Source organism: Myxine glutinosa, chromosome 1 (genome assembly GCF_964187855.1).
Source record: "Myxine glutinosa chromosome 1, kmMyxGlut1.1, whole genome shotgun sequence".
NCBI lineage: Eukaryota > Metazoa > Chordata > Myxini > Myxiniformes > Myxinidae > Myxine > Myxine glutinosa.
This window is the reverse complement of record NC_136261.1, coordinates 210,087,305-210,103,365: the sequence shown is the minus strand read 5'-3', so window position 1 is coordinate 210,103,365 and position 16,061 is coordinate 210,087,305. Positions and strand designations below refer to the sequence as shown.

At 44.6% G+C, this 16,061-nt stretch overlaps 1 protein-coding gene across 1 annotated transcript in view; it reads right to left on the bottom strand.

Annotated features, from left to right (window-relative positions):
* Positions 1 to 7,341: 7,341 nt before the first annotated feature.
* Positions 7,342 to 16,061, bottom strand: part of LOC137416363 (keratin, type I cytoskeletal 18-like) — a 31,595-nt gene continuing 22,875 nt past the window's right edge. Inside the window, exon 5 of the mRNA XM_068101909.2 lies at positions 7,342 to 7,844. Coding sequence (XP_067958010.2) covers positions 7,490 to 7,844 — 355 coding nt within the window. The 3' untranslated portion in view covers positions 7,342 to 7,489. The remainder of the gene's footprint in view (positions 7,845 to 16,061) is intronic.

Here is a 16,061-nt window from a genome sequence, read left to right as displayed (position 1 = left end):
GGTGGAGGGGGAAGGGAGGGGGAGGGGGGAGGGGGAGGGGAAGGGGGAGGGAAGGGGAGGGCCAGTCAACAATGACGTTGCAGTTCTCATGGTCGGAGAGCAGCACAACAATCGCGACATCGTCCTGAATCTTCGCAACAGCACGAAGCGGATTTTGGAGACTCACCGATCCTGTGACGCCCTCCAGTACCGGCGTTGCCGGGTGGGGGGAAGGGAGACCCGTACATTCCCAACCCGTACATTCGCCCTCTCGACTCAAGCTCACTCGGACAAAAACCTCGCACAAATTACACCGTGAAGGCCCAATGGCCATGTCTATGCCACAAATCAAGTACATGAGCGAGTCGGGCGCACTGAATTGAAAATATATAGAACGCTCATACTCGTGAAAAGTGAAGCCAACTGGCGTGGCGGCGGGGATGGAACATCACGTGATCGCTCTGAGCGAATCAGCGTGCTGCTCTGCCACCGGTCAGAATCCGTGTATAATATTCCTCGCTGAAAAAAAATCTATGTGAAACATGCTACTATCTATGCTAAATCATGCTAAATGCTAATCATGCTAAAATCTATGCTACTTGCTGTGAGTTTATGGCGGCAAGGAACATCACGTGATCGTGTCACGAACATCATTCGTGATCACGTCATCACGTGATTGTGATCGTCATCAATGAGCGAATGAATGAGCGTCATCAATGAGCGAATGAATGAGCGTCATCAATGAGCGAATCAGCGCGCTGCTCTGCCACCGATTCAGATTCCGTGTATAATATTCCTCGCTGAAAAAAAATATGGATCTAAAGATGAAAGAAAAAAAAACCTATGTGGTGTGAATGGCAATGTCCTCGCTGAAATGTGAAAAAACGCAATCGCTTTTCGCTCTGAAATACGTGCGAACGCGTAACTGAGCTAATGGCGGCAAGGAACATCACGTGATCGCTCTGAGCGAATCAGCGCGCTGCTCTGCCACCGGTCAGATTCCGTGCATAATATTCCTCGCTGAAATGCGCTGAGGTAAAAATATGGTAAAAAAATATTATGAAATTTTTTTTTTTAGGTCGGCCATGTTCTTCCCAGGCTCAATGGCCATGTCTGTGCCAAATATCAAGTACGTGAGCCTCTCCGTTTAGGAGTCTATCGGTAACATTACACACACACACACACAAACTGTGTTTTATATATATATATATATATTGTTGCGGAGATGAGGACTGTATTTTTTGATTGTGTGCTGTATTATTATTATTATTGTTTATTCTGCGCCCCCCTACCTCGGAGCTGTGTAAAGGTGAAAGGGCATCCCATAATTAGTCCACAAGCAGACACGTCAGCCAAAGAATAGAATACCCCTGTTTGATAGTTATCTCTTATTCTGTGTTTTAGGGTAAGGCTGTGTCTCCCATTAATTGAAGTACTCCATTGCACCAGTGAAAGAGAATAGATCCCCTTTCATTCCATCCCCAAAATCTCCTTTCCCTTTTACATCCCCTCTGGTGATTGCCAAGCCTCGATTCCCAATTACCTCCCCTCCAATAACCGCCATTGAACATGTGCTCGAATCGGAGAAGAAAGGCGTGCCCGCCCGTCGTCATCAAGGGCGGAGCCAGAGGGTCGCGCGACCAACCAGGGCCGAGGTGAGCACCCCGATGGGCGTGTCCAAAAGGCCGGCGGCTTAATCGCCGGAGGCGCTATAAAAGGCGCACGCAAGAAGCAAGAGAAAGAGTGGTGAGTTGGTCGTCAGTGGAGGAGTCAGTCAGTGGAGTCGGTGGTCAGTTGGTTGCGTTGGTTGCGGTGAGGAGTCGGTGGTGGTGGTCAGTTGGTTGCGGTGAGGAGTCGGTGGTAAAGAGTGAACGAACGCACAAGAAAGAGTTGAGGGTTTGGACCAGACGAGTCGGGCAAGGCCTGGCAAAGCACGCGACGTCCACAGCAGCCACAACAGCAGCTTGGGGGCCTGAACGGCGGTTTGGAGCAGGGCCGTGAAGGAACGGCGGCTGCTAAACGCGCCGGTTGTGCTGCAGGACCCCCTTGGACCTTCCTCTCCCTCCAGCCATCCACCTCCCGCCTTTCCACCCTTCTTGTGTACGTGAGTTTGTTTTGTTTGTTCTGTCCCTGGGTATTTAATTAAGTCTGTAGGTAAGCTAGTATTTGCACTGTGTCACCTGCGTCTTATGTGCTTGTAAATAAACGTGACTGCTCTCTTTTTGCTTATGTGTGTAAATAGTCAATAAATTCAGTAGTATTTCCAAACCTTTCTTTGCCTTCGTTTTCCTCTTTGCATTCGTCGTTTAGTCTTTTCCCTCATTGAGCAGCCGCGGTGCGATCTGGTCAACGTCGGGTGGAATCGGGTTCTAATCGGGGAGTAACTGTTCGGTCGCGGTTGGACCATCCGCTCGGCCCATCATACCATCTAAACCGCGATCAGTAACAATATATATATATATATATATATATATATATATATATATATATATATATATATATATATATATATATATATATATATATTGTTGCGGATATGGGATTTGCATCCATCCATATCCACTTGTAAATATTCCCCTATTTCCTCAATACTTCCCAACTATCCCCAATCCCCCATTCCCTAGTCCCTAGTCCCATTTTCTGTAAACAACACTCTGTAGACCCGACCTCCCCCTATTTCCCCCATTAAATGTCGCATCCAGGTCTACCGCATCTCACGTAGACAACTATAGGACATCTTGCTAGTTATTCTTAGTCTATGTCAGTTAAGGACTCGTTTCCATTAATTCTGACCCTTCGTTGCACCAGAATGTGATTGTATGGCACCGTTAGGAAGTTTAGGACCTCCCAATACCTCCCCGCAGCTCTTCCTCACGGTTCAGCAACAACAACAACAACAACAACAACAGCAGCGGCGAGCGCGGGGAGTGCGCGTCCTCACTCCGGCTTGGTTGGTAGGGGGTGTTGGGAGGGCACCAGGCCTTTCCAACGAGCCGCCATCGAACATGTGCTCGACGGGGTTACCAAATAGGGGCTCCCTGTCAGCTCCTCGTCAAGGGCGGAGCCCGGTAACCCCCACACCCAATAGAAGCGGTGGACCGGTCCCATCTGGGGCGGAGCCAACCAGCCGAGGGCGTGTCACTCCCCGCTGAGCATGCGCACGAAGAGGGAGGTGACGTCAGATGCGCGCTGAGCTTGGAGAAAGAAAGACGCCACCTCCGAGCGCTGTGAGGCCTCCCTGCATCTCTTGGACCGTGCTTGATCCTGTCCCCGAGCCAAGGTGCACCTTGTGCTATCGAACTACCTGTCCTTCCCTGCCATCAATCCTTGTGTAAGTCAGCCTTGTTCCGTTTGTCTGTGGTCTGTCTGGGATAAGATAAGACTGTAACTAAGTGCCTATCTCTTCTGTGCCTTTACCTCACTACCTTGTAATCTACCCCCTTTTCTCCCCCACTGTAATTATATCCTCCTCCGGAGGTCTTGAGAACTGTACCCCTTGCGTCGTTTCATCTATCCCAGTCGTTGTGTCCTTTCCATCATTGATTTAGCATAGCGCGATTCGGTCAACGTCTGGGTGGAATCGGGGTCTAGTCGGGGAATAACTGTTAGGTCGCGGTAATACACCACCGCTCGGTCGAAATAACATCTAACCGCGATCCGTAACAATATATATATATATATATATATATATATATATATATATATATATATATATATATATATATATATATATATATATATATATATATATAGATAGATATATATATATATATATATATATTATATATATATATATATATATATATATATATATATATATATATATGTACATACATATATATATATATATATATAAAACAGAAGTGGCTGTCCGTTCATCCGTTCACGGTTACACTGATTGGCTGTGTGTGAGGCTAAGTGCAATGTGATTGGCTCTTGGCAAGATTGATTCATGTACTGTGTAGGCTTATTAAAAGCTATTCTTCGAAATCGGAATTGGATCGGAACTCGTAACCTAAATAATTATATCGAAATCGAGAGTGAAATCTGAACATAATGAGGGAAAAGGGATTTTTAATAATTAAATAATGGCTCCACGAGACGTAAGGTAAAATGGCTCCAAATTCATTTTTTCACTCTTTTAAAGGCGCTGCTCTGCGCTCTGCGCTCTGCGCCTCTGTTTTTTTTGTTTTTTTTACACAGTCCAGGGACATCGGTCGCTATATTTTTGGATTTGGATTCTACTTTTATTGTACATTTTTAATATTCAGTGATATATACAACATGGAATCGCAGTTTGTTTATTAACAGTGCGTTAAGGTACGACATCGGCAGACAGGATGATCTCGAGGTACCCACACTCACATCTAAGCTGTCTCGCCTGGGTTTGAATCCCAACCCAGCTATAAACTATCATCCCAGTGTTTCACAGAGAGAGGGGAGGGGCAGGGGAGTGGGTGTGGGGGAGAGAGATGTTGTGCGGGAGGGTGGAGAGGGTGGGGAGGGGGAGAAAGGGAGCAAGAGAGAGGAGGGGGATACTTTTACTAGGTTTTCCCATCACTTCGGATGGATACTCTTCCTAGTCATCAATAAAGACAAGTGAGCCAGTTTCAGAGGCAGCCATAGAATCCTAAGCAATGACACTTCCTCCACCATGCTTTACAGATGAGGCAGTATACTTTGGATCACATGCAGTTCTTTCCTTTCTCCACACTTTTGCCTTTCCATCGCTTTGGTAATGGTTTATCTTGGTTTCATCTGTCCATAAAATTATGTTTCAGAACCCAACTGGCTCACCTCTGTACTTCTTGGCAAATTCTAAGCTGACCTTTATATTTTTGGTGCCGATGAGAGGTTCGCATCTTGCGGTGTAGCCTTTGTAATTCTGCTATCAAAATCTGTGAACAGTAAATTGTGAGACTCCCACCCCTGCACTCTGGAGGTTGTTGGTGATGTCACCGACAGATGTTTTAGGGTTTTTCTTCGCAGTTCTAATGATTTTTCTGTCATCAAACTGCAGTTGTTTTTCTTGGCCGACCTGGCTGTTGTCTATTGCTAAGTAAACTAGTGGTTTCTTTCTTTTTCAACTTGTTGTATTTGCTATGCCCATTTTTTATGCTCTGGTTCTAATTTAATTATCATGTTCTTTCAGCTTCCAAATTTCATGGTTTTCTTTCATTGACATTTCTCTAGTCTTCATGTTGGTTTATACCTACTGACTCCAAAGTCAGACTCCCAAGGGAAAAGCAAAGGCTAAAACCAATACTAGACATTCACAGCTCTTTTACGTGTGAACAATCAATGCAACAAGAAACAACTGAGCACCAAGAAACACCTGTCAGTCATTTGTTCCAATACTTATGGGGGGACTGAATGCTTACCTAAAATGGGGGGACTGACATAAAAAGTGGTGTTGTTCTACAATAGAAAAACATGCATGCATAGAAATACCAAGAAATAAAATCTGACCTTCTGTACTCCTGCCCCATGTACCTCTTTTTATCTCAAATCGAAATTTATTGAGTATATAGCAATAATAACAAAACTGAATTGATTGTTCCAATACTTATGGAGAGCACTGAATGAATGAATGATCGTTTTAAGGCCATTTTCCCCCACTAGAGCGGGGGTTAGCCTTGTGGGCCCCCACGGTTCCCTTTTTTGAGGCAATGTTTTTATGGCCGGATGCCCTTCCTGATGCCAGCCCTTAGTTGCCTCTTATGATGCGCAGGGATACAGTGTACCTATTCACTTATGGAGAGCACTGTAGTACAATATTTCAAAACGTTGTGCATGGGTTATGACAAAACTTGGTGGATGAGTCCACCGGATATGGCCGGATGCCCTTCCTGACGCCAGCCCTTAGTCGCCTCTTATGATGCACAGGGATACAGTGTACCTATTCACTTATGGAGAGCACTACAACAACAACAACACAACATGCATTTTAAGGCCATGTTCCCTGCTAGAGCGGGGGTTAGCCTTGCGGTCCCCATGACAATCTTCTCCATTTTGCCCTATTTTCTGCATCTCTCCTTGTTAACCCCCTTGCCCGCATTTCTTCTTCCACCATCTTTAGCCAAGTCTTTCTCGGTCTTCCCCGTCCTCTACTTCCTTCTACATTAACTTCCATCACTCTTCTCAACCAGTCACTTTCATCCTTCCTCAATACATGACCAAACCATCTCAACCTGTTCCTCTTCACAGCATCAATCACAGGCAATATTCCCATCATCTTTCGCAATTCATCATTTGTCTTCCTCTCTCTCAACGATACTCCGCACATCCATCGAACCATTCGCATTTCCACCCTTTCCAGCCTTCGTTGCTGCTCTACGTTCATTACCCATGTCTCGCTCCCATAAATCATAACACTTCTCACACATGCAGCATACACCTTTCCCTTCAGCTTCAGCGACACTCTCCTCCTCATCAGCACGCCACTCAGTTCCCGAAACTTCTTCCATGCACATCTCACTCGAGCAACCGTTGCCGAGTCTGATCCACCTTCTCCATTCAGCATGTCTCCGAGGTAGCAAAATGTTTTCACACCTTCCAGCTTCACGCCGTCTCCAAGATCCAACTCAACATTTCCTCCATCTGCAGCTCCCTCTGTGCACACCTTACATTTGAATGTAGCTGCCACACTGGTTAATGACCCTCTCAGACCACTACATTTTTGATGAACCCACTCAGCGCACATTGTACACTGAATGGAGTTCACTCCGACACCCTTCCTACACACAGCACAGGGCCACTTCCCAGTTCTTTCCACCTCACCACATGCTTTACCACTTGCCATCACCTTTGTCTTTCCGATATTCACCTTCAGACCTTTTGTCTCCATACATTCCTTCCACTTGTTCATCTTTTCCTTCAGTCCATCCATACTTTCCGCAATCAACACCAGATCATCTGCATACAACAACTCCCACGGTAAACCCTCCTTTACGGTCTGAGCCAGCACCTCCATCACAGCTACAAATAGTAGTGGACTTAGTACCGACCCCTGATGCACTCCCACCTTCACCTCAAACTCACCACTGTAGTACTTATGGAGAGCACTGTAGTACAATATTTCAAAACGTTGTGCATGGGTTATGACAAAACTTGGTGGATGAGATGGGGAGGTGATAAGAACAAGACAATTAGATTTTGGTTAATGTCCGGATGCAGATCCGGGTCTACCAGTGGGCAACACAATACAAAACGGGGAAAAAAACCGAGTGCCGTTCTACTTGTACCGAGACTCTGCAGTATCGAGATTTGCTGTTGATGCAATGTTGGGGTGTATAGCATTGAGAAAGGAGAGTGGACTGGTTATAAATTAGTTTACATTTGAAGAGAGCCATACAATTAGTTCCCTCAGGTAGAACATTATCAGAATATCCCGAATTTTATTTGGAAAACAAATTCTGACACATTCTTCAGTTGATATTAGCATGGTAGGAATATGTTGTCAGACTCCTGGTTGTACAACAAATAGCCATGTAGAAGTCTCCCTTTTGCACTAATTAGTAATGTACCGAGCTGAATCACTACCCTGGGAGATAGGATATTTGCTCCCCAACAATCCTGGCAAAGACAACCCCGAATCAAAGGATGAAATCTCATCTTTGCACAGTCGATCTCCAATTATGCTTGAGTTATCTAAACGTGCTATCCCCTGAGCACCAAACGGAGGAGCCGATGATGCCCTTACATCCGTACTAATAGCCCGGGCATCATCATCTCCTGGAGGTTTAGTAGTTTCTCTGTTGTCCAAACATGGGTCTTGCTTGTTTGATGCATTGTTTACATTTGAATCGGTGCTTGGTTCCCTTGGATTGTCATCATCGTTCTTGTCATCGGTTTGCTCCTCACTTCTGCAAACATAGCATGTTAAAATGTTTGAGAGCATTATAAATATACACACACACACGTGTATTCATACATATATTGTTTCGGATTCGTCACTTCCGCCTTTGTTGTTATTATATACTTGTAGGATTTTTAGTTTCAGGAAATATTGTTGTTAAGATTTCTGTGTGAAATGTAGATGACTTTAGTAAAAGGTAAAAATAAATGTTTGTGGAGGAAAAAGAAAAACGGGAAAAAGAAACCGGAAGAGGGGAGAGGAGAAAATTCGGCTGGGGAAGGAAACAGCCGTGAGTCGCATCGAGGCTGCGAGCGGACTACTTCGATATTGGTCGCGAATTAATTGAGGCTTCCCATGAAAGGGATTGCCCACGACATCGTCCCATATTGCGATTGCAATTAAACCTGCATCTCAGGTTTTGGAACAAAGCGTGAACTATTGTTGGTGGGAAGCAAGCGCTTCCATTGCAGGCCGATATGCCATTTTTCCTCGAGGAGGCCGTCCACCTGGTGCTTCGTGTTTTGTCATTGGGATTCCCATATCGACATCATCGTGTAGATCGCCGTTGGTTTCCATATCGGCTTAATCGTTAGTGGACGTGAGGCATGGGTTGCAGTTTAGTTTTGGGGGCTTGTTACCCCATGCTGCCCTCTGCCCGACCTCTCACCTCGTAACTCCTCGTCCGCAGCCGTACCGACACCTGCCTATTGTTCTTGCCGTTCTGCACGACTTCGACCTTCACCCAGCGTGGGGATTCGTGCACGGACTTTGGGATTGTTACATTCCACTCACGTTTGGCATAACGTGAGTATATTGTTGGAGAGTATTGGGGAATCATGGTACCATCATATGTATTGTTCATGAGATGCAAGTGATATTTTCATGGTACTTTCTTTCATTCTGTTTTTATTGTGTATGTGAGAGTTCTTAATACAATCACGTATTTTGTTCTACATAATTGCATTGGTGTGGTTTTACCATGGTTTATTAGAACACTCAAAATAACAAATCTTTCTGCTGGTTCCCTCTCAAGACTCTGAGGGGCACCATAACCGTGGTTTGGGGAGGTAACACGTAACAATATATATATATATATATATATATATATATATATATATATATATATATATATATATATATATATATATATATATATATATATATATATATATATATATATATATACATATATATATATATACATACATATATATATATACATATACATATATATATATTGTCGCGTGACTACCTTTTGTGGTGATCACCGTAGGGTAGCACGGATGACCAAACAAGCTGTTACTCCGAGGCGTTCAATCAAATGGCGGATAGTACACGTGGGGGAGCAAGAGGGAGCGAGGAAACTGGAGCCTTACCTGAACAGCTTCCCCTATGCAGTCTTCAACCTGTAATAAATAAACTCAAACAACACGAAAATGTACGGTACAAAATACCAGCTTTATTTAAAAAATACAGGTAATCAAATAATGCACGACAAAATAAAACTAAATTCCTAAATGGAGCGCTCCCACAACAGACCCAAACACAGACAAAGGTAAAAATAACGTTATATAAATATGCGTCTGTGTGCACTTAACTCAACTTGGCCGGGGTGTCTCGTCAGGGGTCGTCAAAATCGTCTCAGGGCTTCGCGGGAAAATGCGTTCGCTCTTCCACACAGCGCGTGGGCGGCGAATATCAGGCCATGCTGTGTGTCGCGCTCACTCTGAGACTTGCGCGTGAATTGAACGGGCCACGCATGTCCACTCGCCGTTCCTACTTGGAAACCCATGGTTCCCAGTCCGTGGCTCTTCCTGCTCACGGCCACCAGCAAGATGTCGGAACACGGCCGATCCGCGATGAGCTTCCTTGAGCCAGAGAGCAAAGTCCACCATTCGTATGAGGTCCAGTACGAGAAAGCGCAAGAGGGAATTCGGTCAGAGCGAGGAGCCAATGAGAAGAGCGCAAAATGTCCGCTAGAGCGAATAGCCAAGAAGAAGAGAAGGAAATGTCCGCTGGCGCGTTCTTTTATCAACCAGGCTCTGACGTCATCCAGGGTGCTTCGCTCATCAGCGAGTCGCTTCCTACCAGTCCTTCCCTGTTCCTATCAGCAAGTCCCATCTTACCCCGGCCTTGTGCCAATCAAAACCCCGACCAATCACTGCCCTTCTGGGCGTGACCCTCTGCCGCCCGTCCTGTGCACTTCCAAAGTCAATGTCATCAGCGGCAGCACTCAATGTCCTGGCTTCCGGTAGGTTTTAAATTAGGGTGTTTAAATGCGCGCGATTCTAATGTCTATGGTGTGGTGTCAAAAGGACATAGGAAATATATTACAGAGGTAGTGCCATACAAGGGATAAATTACCCATAATCGCTGAGCTAATTAACATACCCCACTCCTCATAATGGGGACGAAGACACACCTTACATGACATCCGGGCGAAACAAATTCCCTACCTAATACATGGTGGTTCTTCTTCTTCACGCCAATCGGAGCATGCTAATCTATACACTCTACCTGGTTTTATACACTCTATATACATAGATGCATATATATATATATATATATATATATATATATGTATATATATATATATATATATATATATATATATATATGTATATATATATATATGTAATTTAGGGTGGCCCTTATTTTTGAAAGTTTGAAATGTTAAGCTCTCACCCTCTACAACCGGTCCATCTGCCCTAAAACCAAACCAGGCCAAATGTCAGCTACATTCATATATATTGAGAGGTAGTCCAGCACCCTTGAACATTTCCTCCTATAGGCCATGTGATTGAGGTCACGTAACATTAAAAACTGATGAATCTGTCAAAGACCGCATTCTCCCTGTGACTGATAAAGTTATCGATTTTGCAAAGAAGCAGCTTGACCACAATCAGCCACGGGATGATTATAAATAACTTCTGGAACTGACCATTTTGTTTCTTGGAGGAGTTCCGGCTCGTGGCGTTCATTTCCGTGCTCCTGGTGTGATTCACCATGCAAGATGGATGTCGAAGGCCATCTACAGTCTCAAAATATGGCTTTTCCACCAACAGCTCAAGCTGACGGCACGAGAGAGGAATGGCCTCCGATAAATTTGTCTGTTTGTTTCTGAAGTGTATTTGCAAGCCTGGATGAAAGCTCCAAGTGCAGCTGGAGCTCCAATGAATGATCTGCTGCTGATGAAGACCTTGATATCTTACAAGACTGAAAGTCGTGCAATCTCAACAGCCACCAGTGAGAAGTTGAGGAACCATCTGTGGTACTTGTCAGAAGAGCTGGTGGGGTTGGCCTTCTTCGGAAACAAGTGCCTATCGCTACTAAACAACTGATGGTGGAAGCACTGAAAGGCGAGCGTCCATTAGATGAAGAACCATCAAAGATGCCACGGCCTGACATGAAAGCCTTAAGCGAGAAGGGAATTGAAGAATTTGTGTCACCACACACAAAAACATTCTTCGAAAAGTTGAAAATCTCATCAGACCTTTGAACTGTGGATTCAAGCACATGGGGTGACCATGAAGGCTACAGAGCTGCTGTGGAACAGATCAGGGAGTTGAAGGTCGTAAATGACCACGCTGAACGAGATGTGGCCCTCATGAAAACTTACAACCGCCTCCTTACCAAGGACGAGGAGCAACTCCAATTCTTACTTCAGGTCGTGTCTGAACACCGCCGTACTTATCCCGACTGTCGGAAAGCAACATTGGCTAAAATCAGTCAGCAATGATATGACTTATGTTGGTGAGAACCTTCCTTGACTAGAAACTAATATGATAACATCAGGAAATATAATAACATCAGGAATGTTAAATAGAATGAGAAATGAAAATAACTTTAAGAAGTGTATTTGTACAGCAGTATATTTTGTTGTGTGCTCTCTATATATAAAATCTTGATTCTTTAAGGTGTCTGGACTACCTCTAAATATAAACAGACTTGTATGACATTTTGACTGCAGTGTTTCTATCCCAAAATGGATCACATTTAGGCCATGACAATTTTCAAATTAACATTTTAAAATTTTTACCCCGTTTAAGGGCCACCCTAATATATATATATTGTTGCGGATCTTCGAAGCCCGTTCCCGTCACAAAGGCGAGATTAAGCCCCTTTTTATCCTTGGGTCTTCGAAACCGCGAGACCAGGTCGCCACTTCCGGGCAGATGTGGAAAAGGGTTTCGCGACAATTTCACACGTACCTTGAGTACCCACGCCGCAGCGGAAGCGGGGATCGAGTCTCGCACGAACCACGCGTGATTGAGTACGCCCGAGCGGATTGCGTACCACGTGACTTGTGCTGTTACCTTCCAATAGAACCCGACTAGAGCGATCTAATTCGTACCATGCGAGACCAATGATGGAAATGACAAAACGGTCGAATCAGAAGAAATAACAGATTTATTTACACTATTTACATGAATTTGAAGGAAAGGAAAGGGCCACAAGGCAGAACTTAAACACAGACAATGGGCCCACTTACACACACAGGGAGATGGAGGAAGAATGTTCGCGCGCCGAACGCGCCTGCTTTGGTCGCTCCAGGAACAGCTCACCCGGTAGTGGCCCTCTGGCAGTCACAGCACGTATCCCGGCGAAGGCAGGCAGGAGGGAAAATCCTCGCGGCGTGTAACAGGCAAAGGCAGGCAGGAGGAAATATCGTGCGTCTGTGGCCCGGCGCGGGTCTCTCTTTACAGTGCATGATTAATACTGCGCAGTGTGTGGGGAGCAGGGCAAGTTCGTGTACAACGAAGTCATTCAATTCTTACGATATGACTCGACACAACGCAATCTCACGCGCGTTCTCAACTCCGAACTCCAACTGCACTCCAACTCATATCGAAACCCCCGAACTGACTCAACTCTCACCTTCTCTCATCTCAACCGAGGTGGGGGGGCTCTGAGCAGGGTTATATCGCCCCGCCCCAGCCCGACTCGAATGTTCCAAACCCCGCCTTTTGCCGCAGTGGTAAGTTACTCCCCTCGAGCCCTGATTGGCGGCTCGCGCTTACCGATGGCTCCTCCTCCGCTTTCCTTCGGCCTTGGTCGACTTGTTCAGGCCTGCCGCGTGGTATTTCGGCACCAATGCCAACCCAAAGCGCCATAAGGACACCTAATTTTAATTATTCTACTCAATGCAAAACTAACACAGGAAAGGACTACACTTACATTTACTAAGAAATAACTGAACTTAAACGAGGCTACATGTTGTAGTGTAACTAAATAGGAGGGGAAATTAACCTTTATTACAAAACCGCAACACTACACTCCTCCCTCGTCAGACTCGTCCCTGAGTCGGAACCACCAATGGAACGACCGGTAGAGAATGACATGCAAAATTAACTTTACTCTTACATGTGACACATACAGTCACGTGAAAAAGTAAGTACACCCCATGTAAAGTTTTGACTTTTTCAACATATTTCAACATACAGCGATTTGATCTTCATTTCAACAATATTGATAGATAAAGGTGATATAATATAACAAATATCATGAAACATTTACATTTTGTAGTCCATTTGTAGTCCCCCCCAGCTTTCTCTGGGCTCTGTCCCCCAAGTATTCCTACAGGTCGCACAAGATCTGCCTGCAACCCTCTTATGGTTAAACTGCCAAAATCAAGACTTTCTGCTCACCTTCACTCCTTCATTCCTCTTTTCTCCCACCACTGGAACAAACTCCCTCACTCTCTTCAATCCCACTCCAGCCTCCAGGTCTTTAAAACAGCTGTTCACCACCATCTCTTATCTTCCCCCATCCAAAATCTCTTATCTTACCCCATCCATTTTCTACCCCCGCTAATTTCACCCAAAATCCTACACTTTTTAAAAAAAGATTTATTTTTATTTTTTGAAATTCCAACTTCTGTCCTGGAAGTCTTTGGTCCCCTTGTGTTTTATACCTCTCCCCCCCCCCCCCCCTTCCCACGCCTCCTCCCCCCAAGCCCTCTCCCTCCCACACTTCTCCCTGCTCTCAAATGTTGTGTTTGTGTGTGCTTCCCCTTCTCTCCCCATCTTGTCTTCAGCTCCCTCTTTTTATATATTTTGTTTGTCTGGTTGATTTGTTTGTGAAATAAATGTTAGCTCTTTCACGAGCCTCGATTCAGTATACAAAAAAAACAAACAAAAAAATTGTGTAATTTAAATAAACATAAATGCAAATTTCACATGTGGTAAAAGTAAGTACACCCCCACATTTATCACTACTTAAAATACCTAAAATTAGAATCAGGTGCACCAGCTCAGGTGCAAATGATTAGAACATCGTTGGAGAGGATCTTGGAGGAACCTGTCTTATTTAAACCTCAGACATTTAGTTTGGTTTGCTCTTTGTTGTTGAAGTGTGCGGCGTCACCATGCCTCGATCAAAAGATCTCTCTGAGGCCTTCAGAAAGAAGGTTATAGATGCCAACGAGTCTGGGAAGGGATTTAAAAATATCTCCAAACAATTTGAAATCAATCATTCGACTGTCCGGAAGATCATCTACAAGTGGAGAAGATTCCAAACAACTGCCAACTTGTTCGGGCCAGGCCGCCCCAGCAAGTTCAGCCCGCGAGATGCTGAAAGAAGTCTCTAAGAACCCCAGAATGTCATCACGGGACCTACAGGTAGCTCTTGCCACTATTGATGTCAAAGTGCACGACTCTACCATTATAAAGAGACCACAAATTTGATCTACTTGGGAGGTGTGTAAGTAGGAAACCTTTTCTGTCCAGAAAGAACATCAGGGCAAGACTAAAGTTTGCCAATGAACACCTAGGCAAAGACCAGCACTCTGGAACAATGTGCTCTGGACAGATGAGTCAAAGGTAGAGCTATTTGGCCACAGTACCAGAAGACATGTTTGGCGAAAACCAAAGACAGCATTTGACCACAAGAACCTGATACCAACTGTAAAGCATGGTGGTGGAAATATTATGGTTTGGGGCAGCATTGCTGCATCAGGGCCTGGGCAGCTCACCATCATAGAATCCACTATGAATTCTTCATTGTACCAGAGGATGCTTGAGGATAATGTGAGGCCATCTGTCGGAAAGTTGAAGCTCAACCGAAGGTGGACCTTGCAACATGACAATGACCCTAAACATATCAGTAAATCCACCAAGGAATGGCTGAAAAGAAATAAATGGAGGGTTCTAGAATGGCCAAGTCAAAGCCCGGATCTAAATCCCATCGAGATGTTGTGGGGGGATTTGAAATGAGCTGTGCATGCAAGAAACCCCTCAAACATCGCACAGCTGAAAGAATTCTGCATGGAGGAGTGGGCAAAAATTTCTCCCAGTCGATGTCAGAGACTGGTAGACAGTTATAAGAAACGCCTACTTGAGGTTGCTTCTGCCAAAGAGGGCAATACCACCTATTAGAGCGAAGGGTGTACTTACTTTTTCCACATGCGAAATTTGCATTTATGTTTATTTAAATTATACAGTGGACTACAAAATGTCAATGTTTGATGATATTTGTTATATTATATCACCTTTATCTATCAATATTGTTGAAATGAAGATCAAATAGCTGTATGTTGAAATATGTTGAAAAAGTCAAAACTTTACATGGGGTGTACTTACTTTTTCACGTGACTGTAGATGTGGTTCCCCCTAGCATTTACTCTGAACCGTGTGTGTGACAGTTTTAAACACTAGATATGTCCCTCCTATTGCGTTGAGCAGCTTCATAACAGATTCACGCCCACAACTACCCGCGTATTTCCGGAATTTTCAAACTAAACACATAGCCGGTGGGCAGCATTCCTATATTTACAAGCACAAAACTTAATTTTATTTACAATTCCATGACCTAGGACCTGTTCTTTTTGGAAGAGAAGATTGGAGGGGAGAGAAAACACAGCAAAAACACACTCAAAATCATGACACTTGCTGCTTGCTTCTTGCATCTTGCTTCTTCTGTGTGTATATATCAAGCTGGCAAGCCCCCGGACCGGCTTACAGGCCATTTTAATCTTCAGGGCTATCTAAACTTACACATCTTCTTATGCCTAGCACACCATAATGAAATGCACAAAAATGCTTTTATTTAATTTTTTTTCTTGCCAGGCAGGGTCACTCCCATGTGGTCCGACTGCGTGGGATTAATGCCACTCAACAAGTGGTCCGAAGGTGCAAGATGATTTTGCAGCTAAATGCTGCACAGCAGAGGTGCAAGGCCACAAGGCTTGTGGTCCATGAGTGTAACAAGGTGCAGCAAAGGGTTT